Source organism: Aspergillus heteromorphus (genome assembly GCF_003184545.1).
Source record: "Aspergillus heteromorphus CBS 117.55 chromosome Unknown BO70scaffold_7, whole genome shotgun sequence".
Lineage (NCBI taxonomy): Eukaryota > Fungi > Ascomycota > Eurotiomycetes > Eurotiales > Aspergillaceae > Aspergillus > Aspergillus heteromorphus.
In genome coordinates, this window is record NW_020290412.1 from 1,062,550 (window position 1) to 1,079,385 (window position 16,836).

A 16,836-nucleotide genomic window follows, 5' to 3' on the forward strand; every position below is an offset into this window, starting at 1 on the left:
GTAGAGCAGAGCAGAGCAGAGCAAAAAAGGCAACGTACTAGTAAACTACTAGTAGCATCTACATCTACATCTACCTCTTACTCTTACTCTTACCATAGTGCTCACTCACGCACTCACTCACTCACTTACCTACCGAACTACTATTAACAAGGGAGATGGTAGATACCTATAAATAAAAGGTGCGCAATGCAATGTAATTCAATTTCATCATTCACTCATGAGTCATCTCGTCTCGTCTCGTCTCGTCTCATCGCGTCTCGTCTCATCTAGATAGATGGGTAACGTGGTCAATCACATCAATCACATCAATCAATCACATCAATCAATCACATCAATCAATCAATCACATCAGGCTTTCTTTCCACTCTCTCCATTTCAATCCACTCCATTCCATCCCATTCCTTCCACACTCTCGCAACTATGCACATGCACATGCACATGCACATCCATCCATCCATATCCATCCACATCCCACACCACACCACTGCACTCCACTCCACTCCACTCCGCTGAACCCCCGCAATCCACAATCCACATCAAAACTCGGTCATGCTCTCATATCAATCAATAATACATACATACATACACGGATAGGATATGTAAGATCCTAGGTAGTTTGGTTTCATAACAGAAAAAGGAAAAGAGAAAGTGAAAAAAAAAAAAAAGAAGAAAAGAAGAACGCCCTAAATACCGAATGGGGAGTAGGTTAGGTAGACGCGTCTCGTCAACGCATCGATATCAACATAAAAACGGAAAAAAAAAAAAAGAAAAGCGGAAGAGGAAGAGGAAAGGTGAGGTAAGGTACAAGTACAGCATAAATAGGGGAAACTTAAGGTAGGTAGGTAGGTAGGTAGTTAGGCAAGTATTTGGTTAGTAGGGAGGTAGGGATAGGTGTTAAGTTTCCCCCATCGATTAGTGTCGTTGGCGCGTGGTCCGTAAAGAAGTTAAGGAGGTAACTAGGTAGGGCGTAAGGTAAGTGAGGTATTCCGTGCTAGGCGCCCGACCAGCTAGCCAATCGTTATCCTGGAGGACGATAGGATGGGAGCGAAGATAGTAAGCCCGCAACTGGTTGAATGGGCTGACTAGCCAGCCACCCAGCAGGGAAACAACATGGAATGATCTCATTATTTGGCATGGTCGATTAATTGGGCGTACAGCGGCTCGGGGATCTTGCGGACGATAAGCACTGTCAGGGCGATGATCTCTTTGGCATCGAGCGGCGGGAAGGATCGGAGGATTTTGTTGGGGCTGTTGCCGGGCGAGAGTCAGTGTTTCTGTCTGTCTATCTTTCTCTGTCGGTGTTTTTGTTTCTTCTTTGGGGATAGCGGGAAGGGGAGGCGAAAGATTATATCATAATGATGTGTCAGGGGCTGAGGAATGTGATTTGTCGTCGTGTCTCGGGCCTTTTGTTTTTCTTTGTTTTCTTTTCTTTTCTTTTCTTTTTTTTTTTGTCTTGTTTTTTCCTTCGGATGAGGCGAGAGGGGAAAATTCAAGGAAAAAAAGAAAAGAAAAGGGGGTGGGGTGCGATTTCACATACCTTGGGCTTTCAAGAATCGTATCCCTCATCCGGATCAGCTGCGCCACAATGCACAGGATGTTCAGATGTGTGCCGTATGCAAACAAAAAGTCCCATAGATGCAGTACCTCCGGTAGGGGAGGCGTGCATGCGCACAGGGTCAACACAGACGGAAACGCGTACAATTCCGCCTGCATGCCTTTGTCAAAGAGATAGGCCGCAAGCTTGGGCTCGACGATCTCCAAACACTGGTCTACCAGGCGCAGACCCCGATGGACCCCGTCCATTGCGCCCCGGATGTAGCCCGGGCATTCGCGGGTGATAAATGAATGGAAGAGGGCGAAGGCCTCGACCTCACTGCGGGCGGCGTAGAGAAACGGGGCGCAGAGTACGTTCATACCTTGAACGTAGATCGCGGAGTCGCTGGTGATCCCGCTGCCATCGTCTCGGTAGCTGGCGTCGCTACTTGGTGTAGTACCGGCCGGGGAGGGCTCTTCTTCGATGCTCGGAGGCGTATTGATCAGAAGCTCGATCTCGCGGAGGCGGGAGGAGGGACGGGACCGGGACCGCGATCGGTATTGATTCTTCGCGTCCTGGATCTTCCATGCGACGGCGTTGAGTAGGCGGATCAGGCTGGCTTCTGTGACGCGGCGCTTGAATAGGGGATCCGTGGCTAGGGTGCGGAAGGTGTCGTTGCGAATTTTCGTATACCCAGGAGAGCGGCCTCGGTGGATGAGCGCGAGGTATTCGTCTGTAGGAAAGGGAGGGACATCGAGAAGGACGAGCCATAGGTAGATTCGGTATGTGGACTGGCGCAATGCTGTTAGTGGAAGCCCCGTTTCCTCTGGATAGGGGGACGGGGATTTCGTACCATGCCATCGACGTCGGCCTCGACTCTCGTCGACAGAACCAGGTACCGCAGCTCCTCAAGTCCCTCCTGAAGGTTGCCCTGGTGCGGACCGTCCCGCAGCAGACACTCCAAGAGGGACCGCTTGACCCCAAACCCAGAGCCGGTTTTCCTCCCCGATCGCTTTTGCGTCGCTATGGCCGGGATCTCGCGGGAGGAGGCATCGCTGTTGGAGCGCGCCCGGCGATGCGTGCGCAGTCGCACGGGCGAGTCCAACTGAGGTGGCTGGGCGAGCTCCTGGGCACCGGCGGATAAGCGCCCCGTCGCGGGATGAGCTGAGGAAGGCGGGTGAGCCGAGAGGACTTGATGGGACTGGATCTTGCGCAAGCCTCGCATGGTCCGCGGTGATGGGGAGCGCGCCAGAGCGGCGAGATTGAGCTGGGCCTGAGTTGGTCGTTGGGAGAGAGAGTGGGAGGAGGAAACGGAGGAGGGAGACATGCTGGGTGGGCTGGCGTCCTGCAGGCAGGAGGATGAGGAGGAGGACGACGATCTATTGGATCAGCAAGGATTGGGTCTGCATCCGGCACCGAAACAAAACCATCTTCCTGGTCCTAGATGAGGGTAAGATGTGTGTTTGGGGGGGGGATCAAAGAGGACCAGGATGATGATGCAGGGGGAGGGGGGCTGGCGATGGAGGAGGAGGAAGAGGAAGTGGAAGTGGAGAGAGAATGCAGGACGGATGGAGCTGGAAATGTTCTTGGGAATTTCTTTTGCAGGGCGTGAGACCACTACGAGTTAGTCCGCCGGCCAGTTGAAGTTAATCTGATGGCGGGCTTTTTTTTGCCGACGGCATGAATGCGGGGACACGCGCGACGCGAGCACCGCCAGTTGCCATGGGAAAGAATGTTAGCAGTGGATTTAGTTCCAGTCTAGATTGATAGATAGATTGACGGCTTGTCCATATCAACATTCATGGACTGACAGTGGCCGGACCACCGAAGGTCGGGCACGAGTCGCCCCCCCAACCTTATTCGCATCGTGGCCTGTCTGTTCCCGTAGCCTGACAGTTGACACCCACGCCTGTCATTCAAGTCCTTGAATCAGCCATTGAAGTCATATTCCCAATCCCCGACTACCAGAGCCTGGTCGGATGCCTATCTATGCCTCATTAATCCGAACGCCATCCGACACTAAAACAAACCATTCCCTTCCCCCCCACCGCCTACGCTACCGTCTCATACTATTTATCTATCTATCGATCTCGCCATTATTACGCCATCACGGATCAAGCATCGCGTCGGGTCGCTTGCCCCGTCTCCGTGCCTCCCATGATGCCACCCACAAAGTCCTGGTATCGGAACACCTCCCCCCTCTTCCCTCCCCCAGCCCCCCGCCCGTCTTTCCCTCCAAATGCCCTGCGTCCCGTAAATCCACTCAGCACTTCATTGATCTCCCGATCGCTCAGCGGACGGTCTCCCTCTTCTGGCGCCGTGTGTAGCAGGGCGTCGCGCAGCTCGTCGACGTCGATCTGCCCGCTGTCGTCCTCGTCAAAGGCCGCCAGGGCATTCATGAGCTCTTGGCGCGAGGACAGTGGAGCCAGGAGCTGGGATAGTGTATTGAGAAACGTAGGGAAGTTGATCGTTTGGGGTCCCCCGAGCGGGAAGAATCTCGAGATGGCCGAAGGGTCTTGGCCTAGCCGAGCAACGCTTGTCAGACTATCATCCACACTCGTAGGAAACGTTCCGATCACCTACCCACGTTCACCAGAACGTCACTGACGTCGCCCTTGTCCACCAACCCATCGTTGTCCCGGTCAAGGACCTGGAAGGCCTCTCGGATCTCCCGCAGCTGTGCGGGGGATAGTTTGGCCGCTGCATCGGACGTGGCCGCCATCATGTTGGCGGCCCTGGCTTCCATCAGCGATGAGGACGTCTCGGGAGAGTTGGCTCCTCTGGTCGGGGATGGGGGTGCCTCGCGGGTGAATCGAGGCTGTGCGATGGGACTTCTGCTCTTGCTCGTGGGTGAGGCGGCGTCATTTTCTTCGACGGTGTATGATTCCTTCAGTTTGCTCGGGGATTGGACCGGGGTGTATCCTCGACCGGGGGAGCTGCCGGGGGTGCTGGGGCGACCTTGTGGAGGAGAATTGGGGGTGGATGGACGGCGAAAGGGAGACGCTCGCGGGGAGCCGAACGATAAGGGCGACGGCCTGAAGGGGGCGTTGGAAGTGACCTGGAGATGCGGCGGTGAGCGGAGTTAGGTGGAGGAGAAAGACCAAGCACGTACCATGATAGCTGGTGGTGGAACGGTAGATCTGGGCGGTCACCGTACGTACAGGATATTATGTGTAGTTGCTGAGCCAGGAAGGAGCAGCAGTGGATAGGATAGCATCAAGAGCCAGCGGGAGAGCGTCGGGGTCTCAGCGACGACGATCTAGATGGATGGATGGGGACCGAGCGGACATCATACTTCCCAGAAGAGAAAAGCAGCCAAACAAACAAGGCTCGGCGTCGAGTCGGCCCGGCACCGGGCGCGCACGTGCGGGGCAGGGAGCAGTCAGGCCGCAAGGCATCAAAAAGGAATTTACTGACTATCCGCATCCAGACTAGCGGCATTGGTTAGCAAATAGTAACCCTCAAGGTAGATATCTACTGAGTGAGTACTTGCTCGCTTCCTGCATTTCCTCCACCACCAACCCACCCCCATCAGAAGATTCAAGACAAATTCCTTTCATCATCATCATTATTATTATTTATTATTATTATCATTGTTGTTATTGTTGAAAAACTGCTTCTCCTACTTCCAAGCCAGTCCAATTGACTCAAATCCTCCTCGTGTCAACACCTCGCTTGTCCTCACACTCAGCCCAGTCGTGCATGGAGGTCATGGCAGTCGATGATGACGCTGTCGTCATCCATAACCGTGATCCCACCTCCTACTCAGATCTAAAACCACCCCATCACAACAACCATCACCACCATCCACCCACCCAACGCAACCCCCATCCCTGATCCACCCCAACCACCCCCCTCGACTCCACGACCCCTAACCCCTTCTCCACGCCCACCGTAATATTGACATCCGCAAACCCGGCCCCACAAACCCCATTGATCGCCTCCGCAGTAGGCAAATAATCCTGTACAAGCGGCTGTCCCTCTACCTTCGCCCACTGGGCATACACCGCCAATGTAGCCTCCAAACACAGATTACACGTCGGCCACGGCGCGGTGGTTATCCCACTCCCAAACGGCATGAAATACACATCATAGTTTACAGGGTTCGACGTATTCGTGACCGCATCCACGAAACAGTAATCCTTGGTGGTGGGTGACTGCAGACAGGTGGCGCGGTAGATGGGCTCGTAGGTGATTAGGTCGGTATAGGCGTCGACAACGAGCTGATTGCCTGCGTCGTAATCCTTTCCGCAGGCAGAGGGCTGGCGCAGGGCGATAGCCAGTGAGGAGAGCGCGGCGCTGCAGCTTGTTATATTGGCGTCGCAGGCGGTGTCTAGGATCGAGGAGGTGGCGGCGGCGGAGGTGAGCGCGTGGAAGAAGGAGTCGCTGTTTCGGAGGAGGAGGGAAATGGCGTGGCAGGATGTGAGGGTAGTGTTTTGGAGGAGGGAGTGGATGAAGGGGGAGCAGGTCGTGCTGGTGAAGTTGTTGGTTAGGCTGGTATCGAAGGCTGTGGGGAAGGTGGATGTTGTTGATGATGATGCTGTAGCAATGGTGTCACGGGGGTGCAGGAGGATGTTGGGAGGGTCTAGATCGCTGCTGCTGCCGCCGCTGCTGTTGTTGTCCTTGGAGCACGAGACATCGTTGATGGCGCGGATGCGCCGCGACGGGTGGCAGTCCATGGAACGAGTGACGGTCCCGGGGGGGTGGTAGAGAATGTGTTGGACGGGCAAACAAGAGAAAGAAGGACACAAAAGAGCAAGAGAGTGTGGTGTTATCGACACAGCATGATCTCAATGGATGGATGGCTGGCTGGTCCCAGGGCAGGTGGCAGGTGGCAGGGACAGGGGGATTCAGGCAACGAGACGGGGTTGCAGGACGAGGGAGAGGCTGCAGCTTTAAGGCTTTAAGCCTTTAACTAACTCAAGACAATACGAGAGGAGGCAGCAGAACCGGATCAGGGGCATGACATGCCATGGCGGCCGCCAACGGGGCCTAGTCAGGGCGTAGTGCCGTGGTTGTACGCTGAAGGAGGTATAATAAAGGCCGTTAACCAGTCCAAGGAGTGCAAAGGCCCTGGACGCCGGCGCCGCACGGCTCAGGCCCCAATCGAAGCGTCTGGACCCCCGGGTTATTCTTAGCGGGGCATGTGATTGGGCTGTCTGGAGGGCCTTGCTTGTGGTCGGGGTAGGGATGGGGATGTACGTGCAGGGGGATGCGATGGTTAGCGAGGTACGAAGGCGTAGTATAATGAAGTTAGCTCTGGGCGAAAAATGTGGGCAACAAAGGCAGGCCTTTGACTCGTCCTGTTTGTGGTCTGGAATCTGGAGTTGTACAACAGGACAACAGAACAACAGTACAAAAGTACAACCGAACGACCTGCACGGTGCCCGCCGGCCCCACGGGCCAATCACGGCCGCGGCCCACGTCCTCCACCTCGCCTATCGCCGACCCAGCGATGGACGGACTCAAATCCATTATCAATCCAGAATTCTGGATCCCAGTTCCTCACTTCTTCTCTCCTCTCCTCTCCTTAACCACCTCCCCTTAATTTCGCCATGTCCACTGATCTTCTCGTTCCCGAAACTCGGGTCCTGGCCGTCGCCAGCCATGTACGAATACCCCCCCCCCCTCCAATGCCCCCGCCAAAGGCTCACCGCTGACTGGGACAGGTTGTGTACGGGTATGTGTCAGACCTGATCACCTTGATCCTCTTTCTCCTATCCCACGGTTCCTCTGGAGACTGATCGATCAGATATGTGGGCAACAAGATGGCCAGCTTGGTCATGCAGCTCCTGGGCTGTGACGTCGCCGCCTTGAACACCGTCCACTTCAGTCAGCATCCCTCCTGAGTCTGAATCAACCCACCACTAACTATCCTCCCAGGCAACCACACGGGCTACCGCCAATTCAAGGGCACCCGGGCCACGGCCGAGGAGATCACCGCGCTCTATGAGGGTCTGACCCAGAGCAACCTGACCGACTTCGACGTCATGCTGTCCGGCTATGCTCCCAGCGCGGCGGCCGTCGAAGCCGTCGGGGCCATTGGCATGGACCTGCAGCGTAAAGCTGAGAAGAACCCGGGGTCTTTCTTCTGGGGTGAGCCTATCCTACTCGGCAGATCCTCAACCCACCCCCTCCCCGCCTCTCAAGCTAACAAACAAGCCCAGTCCTCGACCCCGTAATGGGCGACCAAGGCCGTCTCTACGTCAACGACGACGTCGTGCCCGCCTACAAGAACATCATCCGCCACGCGGACCTCATCCTCCCCAACCAATTCGAAGCCGAGTGCGTCCCCCCTCCCCTTTTCTCTTCCCCTTTCCCTTTCCTTTCAACAACCCCCAAACAATCAGACAAACATAACTAACCAACTCCTCAGAGTCCTCTCCAACACCAAAATCACCAGCCTCTCGACCCTCGCCAGCGCCATAACCGCCATCCACAACACCTACAAGATCCCGCACGTAATCATCACCTCCGTGTCCCTCCCCACCCTAACGCCCAACACGCTCACCATCATCGGCTCGACGACCCGCTCCGACGGCTCCGCGCGGCTCTTCCGCGTCGACGTCCCCGCCCTGGACTGCTACTTCAGCGGCACGGGCGACATGTTCGCCGCGCTGACCGTCGCGCGTCTCCGCGAGGCCGTCTTCACGGACCCGGACCCGCAGCTACGGAATACCAAGTCCTGGGTGTCGCCGGATGAGGTGCCCGCGACAGAGTTGCCGTTGGCACGGTCCACGGTGAAGGTGCTTGCGAGTATGCATTCGGTTTTGGAGAGGACGTTGGAGGTGAGGGATCGGGAGATGAAGAGTGGTAAGCCGGTGGTGGATGGGGTGGATGGGGTGGATGGAGAGGATTCGGCGGAGAGGAAGAAGAGCGAACATCTCAGGGAGAGCAAGGCTGCCGAGGTGCGGGTTGTCAGGTATGGGGGGCTGTTGAGACAGCCTGAGGTGGAGTTTCAGGCGACTGAGTGGAGGAGTGAGGATTTGCCCGTGTAGTAGTTTCGCTGGTCTTTCTCTCCCTTCCCTTCCCTTCCCTTCTCTTCCTCCTCCTCCTCCTCCTCTTCTTTCTTTCTTATGATTGTCTCTCGGGCTGTCTGTGTGTTTTTTACTCGGTATAGATATAGCGAAAGATATAGATCGATTGCAAGCCTCTAAATAGCATTGGTTAGTCATCCATCTATCTAGCCCCGTTAAATCCCACTAAAACTTAGATATCAAGAAAAAAGAAAATACGGATCCAGTCCATTAGTATCATATCATATCATATCAATTCCTATTCCTTCCTAGGTATTTCCGTTATATATCATGCAAGCATGCATCATGAGAGAAACCATCATCCAGTGACCCATAACCCATGACGATGCACTTATGCCTATGTGTCTTTTGTAATCCTGCGCCATCCATCCATCCATCCATCCATCCAAATCTAGTACCCTTTTTGTTTCTTCACTCCGTTTCATCCCATCCCAGAAAATCATATAATCCAGTTAGGTTGGGTTAGATAGAATTTAGTTTCCCGTGCTGCCGAAACCGCCAGCGCCACGGACACTCTCCTCCAGCTCCTCGACGACCATCACTTCGGGGGTGTAGATCTGTCTCTTGCGTTAGTTTTTTATCCACAGACTTGTGTGTGTGTGTGTGTGTGTGTGTGTGTGTGTGTGTGGGATAGTGAGTTCTCTCAAAGCAAGCAAAGTGAATCAAAGCAAGAAACCCGTAATAGATAGGGGGGGAAAAAAGTGAACCTACCCGCTCCAGCACCAACTGCGCAATCCGATCACCCTCCTTGATCGTGAAATCCACATCGGAGAAGTTAAACAGCAAAACCTTCACCTCACCACGGTAATCAGCGTCGATGACACCGGCTCCGGTGTCGATGAAGTGTTTCGAGGCGAGGCCGCTGCGGGGCGCGATGCGGCCGTCTATCATTATCAGATCACAGGTATGTTAGTTGTTGTCCATCTTTCTCTTTCTGTTTGTTTCTCTCATTCCCCGTTCTTCTTGCTCTATATTGGGAGGGTGGATGATGGGTTGGGGACGTACAGGTTCCCACGGGCACGGCGATGGCGATTCCCGTGTCCACAAGCGCCTTGCCCTTCGCTGGGATGACGGTGTCCTTGGAGCTGTAGACGTCGTAGCCGGCCGCGAAGGCGGAGCCCCGGGTCGGGGCACGGCCGGACTCGGTGAGCTTCTTCACCAGCAGGGAGGGGGTGCTGTCGTTGGAGCCCATTTTGGGGGGTTGTTCTTCGGTGGTGGTGGTGGAGGGCTTGGTGCGTTTGGCGAGCGGGGAGGCCGGGAGGGAGGGGGGTTCGTGAGTGGTGGTGGTGGTGGTGGTGGTAGATTCGATGGGAGGAGTGGTCTCCTTGGTCATGATCTTGTTAGGGTAGGTGAGTAGGAGAGATGGAGAGAATAGAGATCTTCTGTTGAGGGGAAATGCGGTGTGTCGATGGGTTCGACAATATGCGAGGGCGAGGCCCTTCATGGTCGATTGCGTGGAACGCGTCTGGCGGTGAGACGCGAGGCGCGTTAATGGGGTTTGGGTTTGCTGGGCGGGTTTGTCTCGTTTGAGCTGGTTGAGGTGTTTGCAGTGAAATGACTCAGCAATGACTAAGGGATCGCCGCCCAAGCCGCCAACGAAGCCGAGGCCCCCCCCCCCCCCCCCGCAACCCGCAGGGGGGAGTGGAATGCGGTGTTAGCCGCGGTCCGTGGCTGTGGCTGGGGTATCTCTCCGTCTCCTCTCTGTCGGACTAACCGCCCCCCCCGGACGGTCGGTCTGTCTCCAACATGCCCTTTCCCACTGCTCTACAACAACTCTCGTCCAGTCCCTTCCAGGAACATACGCCAAACGTTGTTTGATATAGAATTTGCACGTCCCACGGGCCACACAACCTAACCGATGGCGGGTGAAGTACGCCAACCCATCGACGTTCCCTCCCTGGAACGCTACCTCGACCACAATGTGCCGGTGATCAAGACCCCCGTGCAAGTGAAGCAGGTACGGTTGATAGACCCCGATTCTGTATCAAGCTCACATGCGGCAGTTTGGTTTTGGCCAATCCAACCCGACCTACCAGCTTACCACTGCGGATGGCAATCACTATGTCCTACGGAAAAAGCCTCCGGGCAAGCTACTCTCCAAGACGGCTCACAAGGTCGAGCGCGAGTACAAGATCATCCACGCCCTGGGGCAGACTGACGTACCCGTCCCCGAGACATACTGTCTCTGCGAAGACAGCAGTGTTATCGGAACTCCCTTCTATATCATGGAGTTCCTGGACGGGCGCCACTTTACTGATCCTGCCATGCCGGGAGTCGACCCGGCGGAGAGAACGGCGCTGTACGTCATCCCTTGGCCCAGATCCCAGCCCGTCAGTCGCCGCAGCAATTTACCGCGGAGCTAATCACCACGCAGATGGCAGGATGCGGTCCGGACGTTAGCCAAGTTCCATCGGGTGGTTCCCAAAGTGGTCGGATTGGAGGCGTTCGGAAAACCGACGGGCTACTATGATCGACAGATCGCCACCTTCACAGCAGTTGCCCAGGCGCAGGCTCGAGCCGTGGATGTGGAGACTAGGGAGCCCGTCGGGGAGCTGCCCCGTTTTATGGACATGGTGCGCTTCTTTGCCGACAAGGCGACGCAGCCGCAGGATCGGGGCACGCTCGTGCACGGAGACTATAAGATTGATAATATGATATTTCACAAATCAGAGCCTCGAGTCATTGGGATCTTGGACTGGGAGATGGCCACGGTGGGTCATCCGCTCTCCGACTTTTGCAACCTCACTAGCCCCTACTTCCTGGACTCGGTGGACCACAAGAAGGATTCGTTCAGGCCGAACCTGGTTCCTGGCCTGCCCACTCGCGCGGACTGTATCCGCTGGTACCGCGAGGTGTCCGGATACGACCCCACCGGGGAGATACCGTGGGGTGATGCATTCTTTTCCTGGAGGAGCTCAGTGATCATGCACGGCATCAAGGCGCGCTATGCGCTGAGGCAGGCCAGTAGTGCCCGTGCGGTGGAATATGCCCGGAATACTAATCCGTTCGCGCTGGAGGCATGGGAACGAGTGAAACTGGTACAGGCGCAGATGCAGCGGAATAGCAAGTTGTAGATAGTTGCGCCTCTTAAGAGAGTTCATGTCCGCCGGGGGGGGGAGGGGGGGGCCAACAACCTGAAGTGGAGTACTAAGACTTATATTATAGTTCATGGTTGCTTGGCCACTCATGTATATATGGTAAGCCAGATCCATCGTTGGCAATGAATATTATCGGAAACTCCGGGAAGGAGCCAATAGTACCAGGTTGAGAATCCTGGTGTGGGCTCATCATCTCTCCTTTCCACCCTAAGTATGTACCCTTGTACTACGCCGCAGGGTGGCATGGCAGGGGGGGTGGGGGGGGGGGGGGGAGGAAGTGGCCTTATGCGCACAACAACATTGACTCCATCCTTTGCACAAAGAGTGGACGACAAATGAATGTCCAAGCGCCAGTCAGCCTGCTAGCTGGCAGAGACTAGCCGGGGGGGGGGGGGGGGGGAGAACAGCGCACGGCTTGCTCAGATGCAGCGGCGTACATATGCAGTGGGGTGATTGAGGGTGGTGATGAGGATGATGGGGGTGATGGTGGTTATGACGCTGGAGCCTCGTATCTGCGCTAGGCAGGGAGGATCGGGGCCAGTAACGGGCGACCAACGCAGAGTCAGTCAGCACGCAGCCCCAACCACAAATCGGACTTGCGGCACTTAATTGGGTGCGGCTCACGGGCTGCATTTCCTTGGTTCTCAGCCTTAGTCGGGCTAAACTGGGAGACATCCACCTACCTACCTGCCTAATGTCCGAGTCGCCTAGCTATCTATGGTATCTCCGTTAACTTCCACGATAGATTGGACTATTATTGCTTCCGTCTCTCTCCCCCTGCCCCCCCCCCCCCCGCCCCTCTCCTCCCCGATGCTCCGACTCTCCGAGAGTCCTGACAGTGGGAACCGCCGCAGGATCTCCATCCCAACCGACGTCAGTGGCGGCAGTGGAACCTCCGGCTCGGAATCCCCGACGCTTTCCTTCAGTTGAAGGATTCTATTTTCTTCTCAGATCATACTCCTCAGCAATGATGGACCCCCATGTGCCTGGAACAGTGGCCCTTGCGATGCTAGCCGGCTCGATACTATCTAGATAGAACCACCCTCACTAGATCCGCACCCTCTTAGGCTCTTTCGGATGCTATCTCGAGTAATTTGCTCCATCTGTAGGCCCCCTACGCCCGATCTCAAAGAATCCCTGCAGCCCGACGGACCCAAGGACAAAGTACTGTACATACTCACTCGGCTGCTACGGTCCATGGCAGTGCCGTGCAAGACCGATACGTCGCTCAGGGAGGACCTTCGCGTTCGCGCACTACTGCATTTTCACATGATGATCTGCTTGTTATGTTCCCCGATTTTCTCTAGCCACCTCGGGGTCATGGAGTCTGTCGAGGGGGAGGAATGATGAATCAGGGGTACCACATGAGGCGGAAGGCCGGCACCATTATTATTATTGGAGGAGTAATCGAGGGTGCACTGAACGGGAACTGCTTCGGGGCGGGCCGCCTCTAGTCGATTAGCAGTGGTCATTGGACGTTGCATGTTGTGATAATTAATTCTTCGTGGCTCGGAGGCTTCGAGTCGGGATAGACAGACGACGGAGCCCTCTCGGCGCCGTTCATTTGGCTAACTACCCATGTCCCGTCCGGAGCACCGTATATTTGTATTACCTCATAGGCGGGTGGATATAGTGCAGTAGCTGTAGCTCTTTAAAGCTTAGCGGTCACTAGGGATTATTCTCCTCCCCGAGGCGCGAAAAGGTCGTGGGAGTCGATCAGACCTGATCACCACCGTGGTCGGTAGGGCCGGCTGAAGGTACAGTAAGCATGGGTAGGTGGCATTATGTATATCCCTGACTCCAGGCATCCCTGGTAAGTGACCAGGCATCCACACCGGGCCCGGGCCTAGTCCAACATCGTCAGGCTTATCTTTTTTTTTTCTTGTCTGGCTGGTCGGTCCTTCGTTTCTTTGCTTTTTCCCCCTGCGATGAAAGGATTCGGAATTGAGGAATTACCCGGGACTGCAGCTCATATTGGGATCAACACTGCGATCGATTTCTGCACCCGTTTGCCACGATGGGGTTGTTGGCATCGGTGGCAGCGTCGAGTCGGCGCACTGACGACGAGTGGAGAGGGGAACGTGGGGCTGTGGCGCGATTCGCCCCCGATCATCTGCAGAGTGACAGTTGGGAGCCTGAACTGGCACTGGAATTATTGGAACGACTAAATTACTCCGTGTTCCAGTCCACCAGCCCGGACGGCTAGGGGGCGAGCTAGGCACAGGAGGCCCGAGTCGGTCGAATCAATAGATCGCACCATAAGCTAGTGCTATCGACCTTCCTGAACAAGGCAAGGGAAAATTCTCTGCATGTCAGAAACGGCTGATTGCCCTCCAAGGACGAGCGAGCCCGCGAGTGAGGAGCATCGACGGTCTGGCTAATTGGGGGGGGGGAGGTTTCCCGGCTGCTGTCCGGCTGCCAGTGCCAGTGCCACGGCCATGCGAAGAAAGCCAAGAGAAAACGGAGACCTGACGAAATGAGCCCGTACTACTCCGTACTCCGTACTTACTACAGCAACGTCCGGCTCCAGCACCTTAACCCAGCTGGGTAAGGAAGTCCCCCTCAACCGTCCCCCAGACCCGTTCCGATTCACGGTACTGGAAATGCACGGATGGAAATTGGAACCTCTGGAGTCTGGACACCGGACAGGTAACCCAGCCGGAATTATCAACCGAGGACAAATGATGGGCTCTCTCGGTGTCTCAACTCTGGGTGTCAGACTCGGAGGTGCAGAGGTGCAGGGGAGGGGGGGGGAGGAGGGGGGATGTGGTTGGTGGAGGAGGGAGGGAGGAGGGAACTTGTTGTTTACGACTAGGATGCAGGATGCAAGCGTGAGACAGCTGACCGGAGCCTCTTTCCTCCCCCCTTCCCCCTCCCATTCCTCTTTGTACTCGGCGGCAGTATCCTCGATCCTGCTAACACCCGGGGTTGCTCCCGGGTTACCCAGTGTCTCTCCAGTAGATACTCCGTAGAGGTCTCCTAATAATGACCTGGTGGGTAGTGATAGGGAGATAGTATCTACTCTACTACGTAGCGGCAGTCTGTCGGTAAGTACGGTACTCCGTACCTGGTAATAGTAGCTATCTAGGCTGGCTTTTGACTGTCAGACTCAAGACTCGGTCCAGTCCAGTCTAGTCCTCCCTTTTGGAATAATTCCTTTTTTTTTTCTTTTTCCGGATTCGCTTTTCCCCTTTAGCCTCATTCTCAAGGTCTGTCCCGCCGCATCCACTTCTCTGTACTCCGCACATGATGCACATCCCTGCCTCTGGATGACTATCGTGCAAGCCTGCAGTTGTGCGACGGCGCAGGCGGAGGCCCGGCCAGTAGGGAGGAGTGGAAGGGACAACTGGGGCGGCCTTCCCGTGGCGGTCAGTCGTCGAGAAAGAGAATGTGTGTGCGTGTGTGTGTGTGTGTGTGTGTGTTGGCGGCAGCCTTGTCGCCTTAGGGACCGAGTACGACGTTACCCGGTGGTCACTCACTGGTGGTGGTTGTGGAGGAGGTTGGGGAAGACATTAACATGGTTGCTATCTTTTATTTCTGTGCTCATTTAGTACATACAGTACTCGTACTTGGTAGTGTTACCCCGTACAGAGTACATAGTATATATTGTCATATCTATACCAAGGCTAGGGTCTGCCTCATACAGCGTAACAATGAAGAATGCTTGGGGGCCTTGGACGTGCCCAGCGGCGGTACTAGTGGACTTAGTAGGGGCAGAGCAAAGCGGCCAAGTTCTACGACGGTTCGGTGCAGACGGACACTTCAGCCTCCTCAACTGTGCCCGCCGACGCTCGCCAATCAACGGCCCCGCGGCAGAGAGCCTCATTAGTGGAGCCTCTTTTTGGCCTAGTCTGGTCGGGTCGGCCTCGTGGACGTGGCATTATTCCTCTTGCTCGAGGTGGTTGTCCCAGAACAGAAAGAACGAAAGGGCAGGCCGGCAAGCACCACCTCCAGCAACAACAATCCCAGCTGGGTTGTTTCTCCCCTTACCTCCCTCCACCCTCCATCCTCCGCCTCCTTCTCCTCTTCCTCCTCCCTCCCACATCGGAACTGTCGATGATCATCCCCTGTCCATAGTAGGTCGGTAGGTAGGCAGAAATCTCGCTTTCCTCCACCCGGATTGATGGTGGTGGTGTTGTCCCTCCTTCTCCCCAATCTGTCTTCGGTGCTCACCCCACTTTGCTTGCCTGCCTACCTGCAGTGGCGCGCGTCTGGAGTCAGCGTCATTTCCTCCGTCTCCTCTGTCATCCTTGGAATTCCTTTCAGTCTCCGATCATTTTTGCTTTCTCGTCGGGGGTGGGCACCCAATTTCTTTATATGTACCTTGGGGTTCCGCCTTGTCGCTATTCCTAAAGAAGTCTCTCTCCAAGACAACAGCCAAGCCAAGGACTGACAGTACTCGGTTGGGGGGAAACACCAACAGACATCTCCCCGGAGCCAAGAACCAGTGACTAGAGAACGAGAAAGAGGGAGAGGGAGAATTGTGAGATTGTGAGAGAGAGAGAGTGTGTGTGTGTGTTTGTATGTGTGAGAGACAAAAAAGGTACAAGAAAGACAAAAAATCAGATCAGTCAGTCAGTCAGTCAATCAGTCAGTCAATCAGTCAATCAGTCAGTCAGTCAGTCAGTCCGTCAGTCAGTCAGTCAGCCAGCCAGTACCACCACCACAACCACCACTCAGACCCGAAACCTGCTGCTGCTGCTGTCTTGCTCCACCCGCTTTTTTTCCAGCCCGGCCGGTGGATCGACTGGTGGATATTACCACAGTTCTTCTCCTCAATTCTACTACCACCACGACGGCCACGCCTAGCTAACTAGCTAAACTACTATCCGTGTCCCCATCCGTTATTTTGGTTTTCCACCACCTCGCACTCGATAATTCTTATTATTATTCTTCCTCGGATCCTTCCCCTCGGTTCTGCCGTTCCAGCGCAACTCTTGCTGACCGCTCCGGCCATACCCATACATACCCTTAACCTTTTTTTCACCTGCCAAGCGCGTCATTAATCCGCCTGCTAGGCCCGTTAGCTTCATCGGCCACTATTCCATCGTCCCTTGGTTGCCGGGCCTGGTCTTTATCTGGCCTAATTACCTCTGCGCTCGTGATTATTATCCTGCCGCTGCCGCTGCCGCTGTCCTTCTGTTGCGGGCGCCGTTGGACGATGAAT

The 16,836-nt window shown here is 55.4% G+C and overlaps 7 protein-coding genes across 7 annotated transcripts; 3 read left to right on the top strand and 4 right to left on the bottom strand.

Annotated features, from left to right (window-relative positions):
• Positions 1-1,124: 1,124 nt before the first annotated feature.
• BO70DRAFT_351524 (mitotic check point protein) lies at positions 1,125-2,861 on the bottom strand (the record flags this gene model as incomplete). Its single annotated transcript, XM_025541745.1, has 3 exons — positions 1,125-1,248; positions 1,538-2,325; positions 2,388-2,861. 3 exons carry the CDS (start codon positions 2,859-2,861, stop codon positions 1,125-1,127), a joined length of 1,386 nt encoding a protein of 461 aa, XP_025401199.1.
• Positions 2,862-3,303: 442 nt separating this feature from the next.
• Positions 3,304-4,785, bottom strand: BO70DRAFT_333682 (putative calmodulin). The gene is made up of 3 exons (XM_025540985.1): positions 4,647-4,785; positions 4,118-4,592; positions 3,304-4,055 (listed from the first exon to the last, which is right to left on the bottom strand). The coding sequence occupies exons 1-3, from the start codon at positions 4,647-4,649 to the stop codon at positions 3,649-3,651; spliced, it is 885 nt and encodes a 294-aa protein (XP_025401200.1). The 5' UTR covers positions 4,650-4,785; the 3' UTR covers positions 3,304-3,648.
• Positions 4,786-5,421: 636 nt separating this feature from the next.
• BO70DRAFT_255839 (uncharacterized protein) lies at positions 5,422-6,063 on the bottom strand (the record flags this gene model as incomplete). Its single annotated transcript, XM_025538849.1, has 1 exon — positions 5,422-6,063. A coding segment is annotated over one exon (642 nt), but the record flags the coding sequence as incomplete, so codon positions are not given.
• A 686-nt stretch (positions 6,064-6,749) lies between these two features.
• On the top strand, positions 6,750-8,722 carry BO70DRAFT_311989 (pyridoxal kinase). The gene is made up of 6 exons (XM_025540203.1): positions 6,750-7,143; positions 7,204-7,214; positions 7,287-7,366; positions 7,418-7,630; positions 7,702-7,819; positions 7,911-8,722. The coding sequence occupies exons 1-6, from the start codon at positions 7,090-7,092 to the stop codon at positions 8,530-8,532; spliced, it is 1,098 nt and encodes a 365-aa protein (XP_025401202.1). The 5' UTR covers positions 6,750-7,089; the 3' UTR covers positions 8,533-8,722.
• Positions 8,723-8,801: 79 nt separating this feature from the next.
• On the bottom strand, positions 8,802-10,106 carry BO70DRAFT_360701 (dUTP diphosphatase). The gene is made up of 3 exons (XM_025542851.1): positions 9,577-10,106; positions 9,283-9,455; positions 8,802-9,128 (listed from the first exon to the last, which is right to left on the bottom strand). Exons 1-3 carry the CDS (start codon positions 10,013-10,015, stop codon positions 9,045-9,047), a joined length of 696 nt encoding a protein of 231 aa, XP_025401203.1. The 5' UTR covers positions 10,016-10,106; the 3' UTR covers positions 8,802-9,044.
• A 189-nt stretch (positions 10,107-10,295) lies between these two features.
• On the top strand, positions 10,296-11,694 carry BO70DRAFT_360702 (phosphotransferase family protein). The gene is made up of 3 exons (XM_025542852.1): positions 10,296-10,528; positions 10,575-10,870; positions 10,946-11,694. The coding sequence occupies exons 1-3, from the start codon at positions 10,430-10,432 to the stop codon at positions 11,643-11,645; spliced, it is 1,095 nt and encodes a 364-aa protein (XP_025401204.1). The 5' UTR covers positions 10,296-10,429; the 3' UTR covers positions 11,646-11,694.
• Positions 11,695-15,181: 3,487 nt separating this feature from the next.
• BO70DRAFT_214973 (uncharacterized protein) lies at positions 15,182-15,975 on the top strand. Its single transcript, XM_025538674.1, has one exon. It carries the CDS (start codon positions 15,323-15,325, stop codon positions 15,755-15,757), a length of 435 nt encoding a protein of 144 aa, XP_025401205.1. The 5' UTR covers positions 15,182-15,322; the 3' UTR covers positions 15,758-15,975.
• Positions 15,976-16,836: the final 861 nt, after the last annotated feature.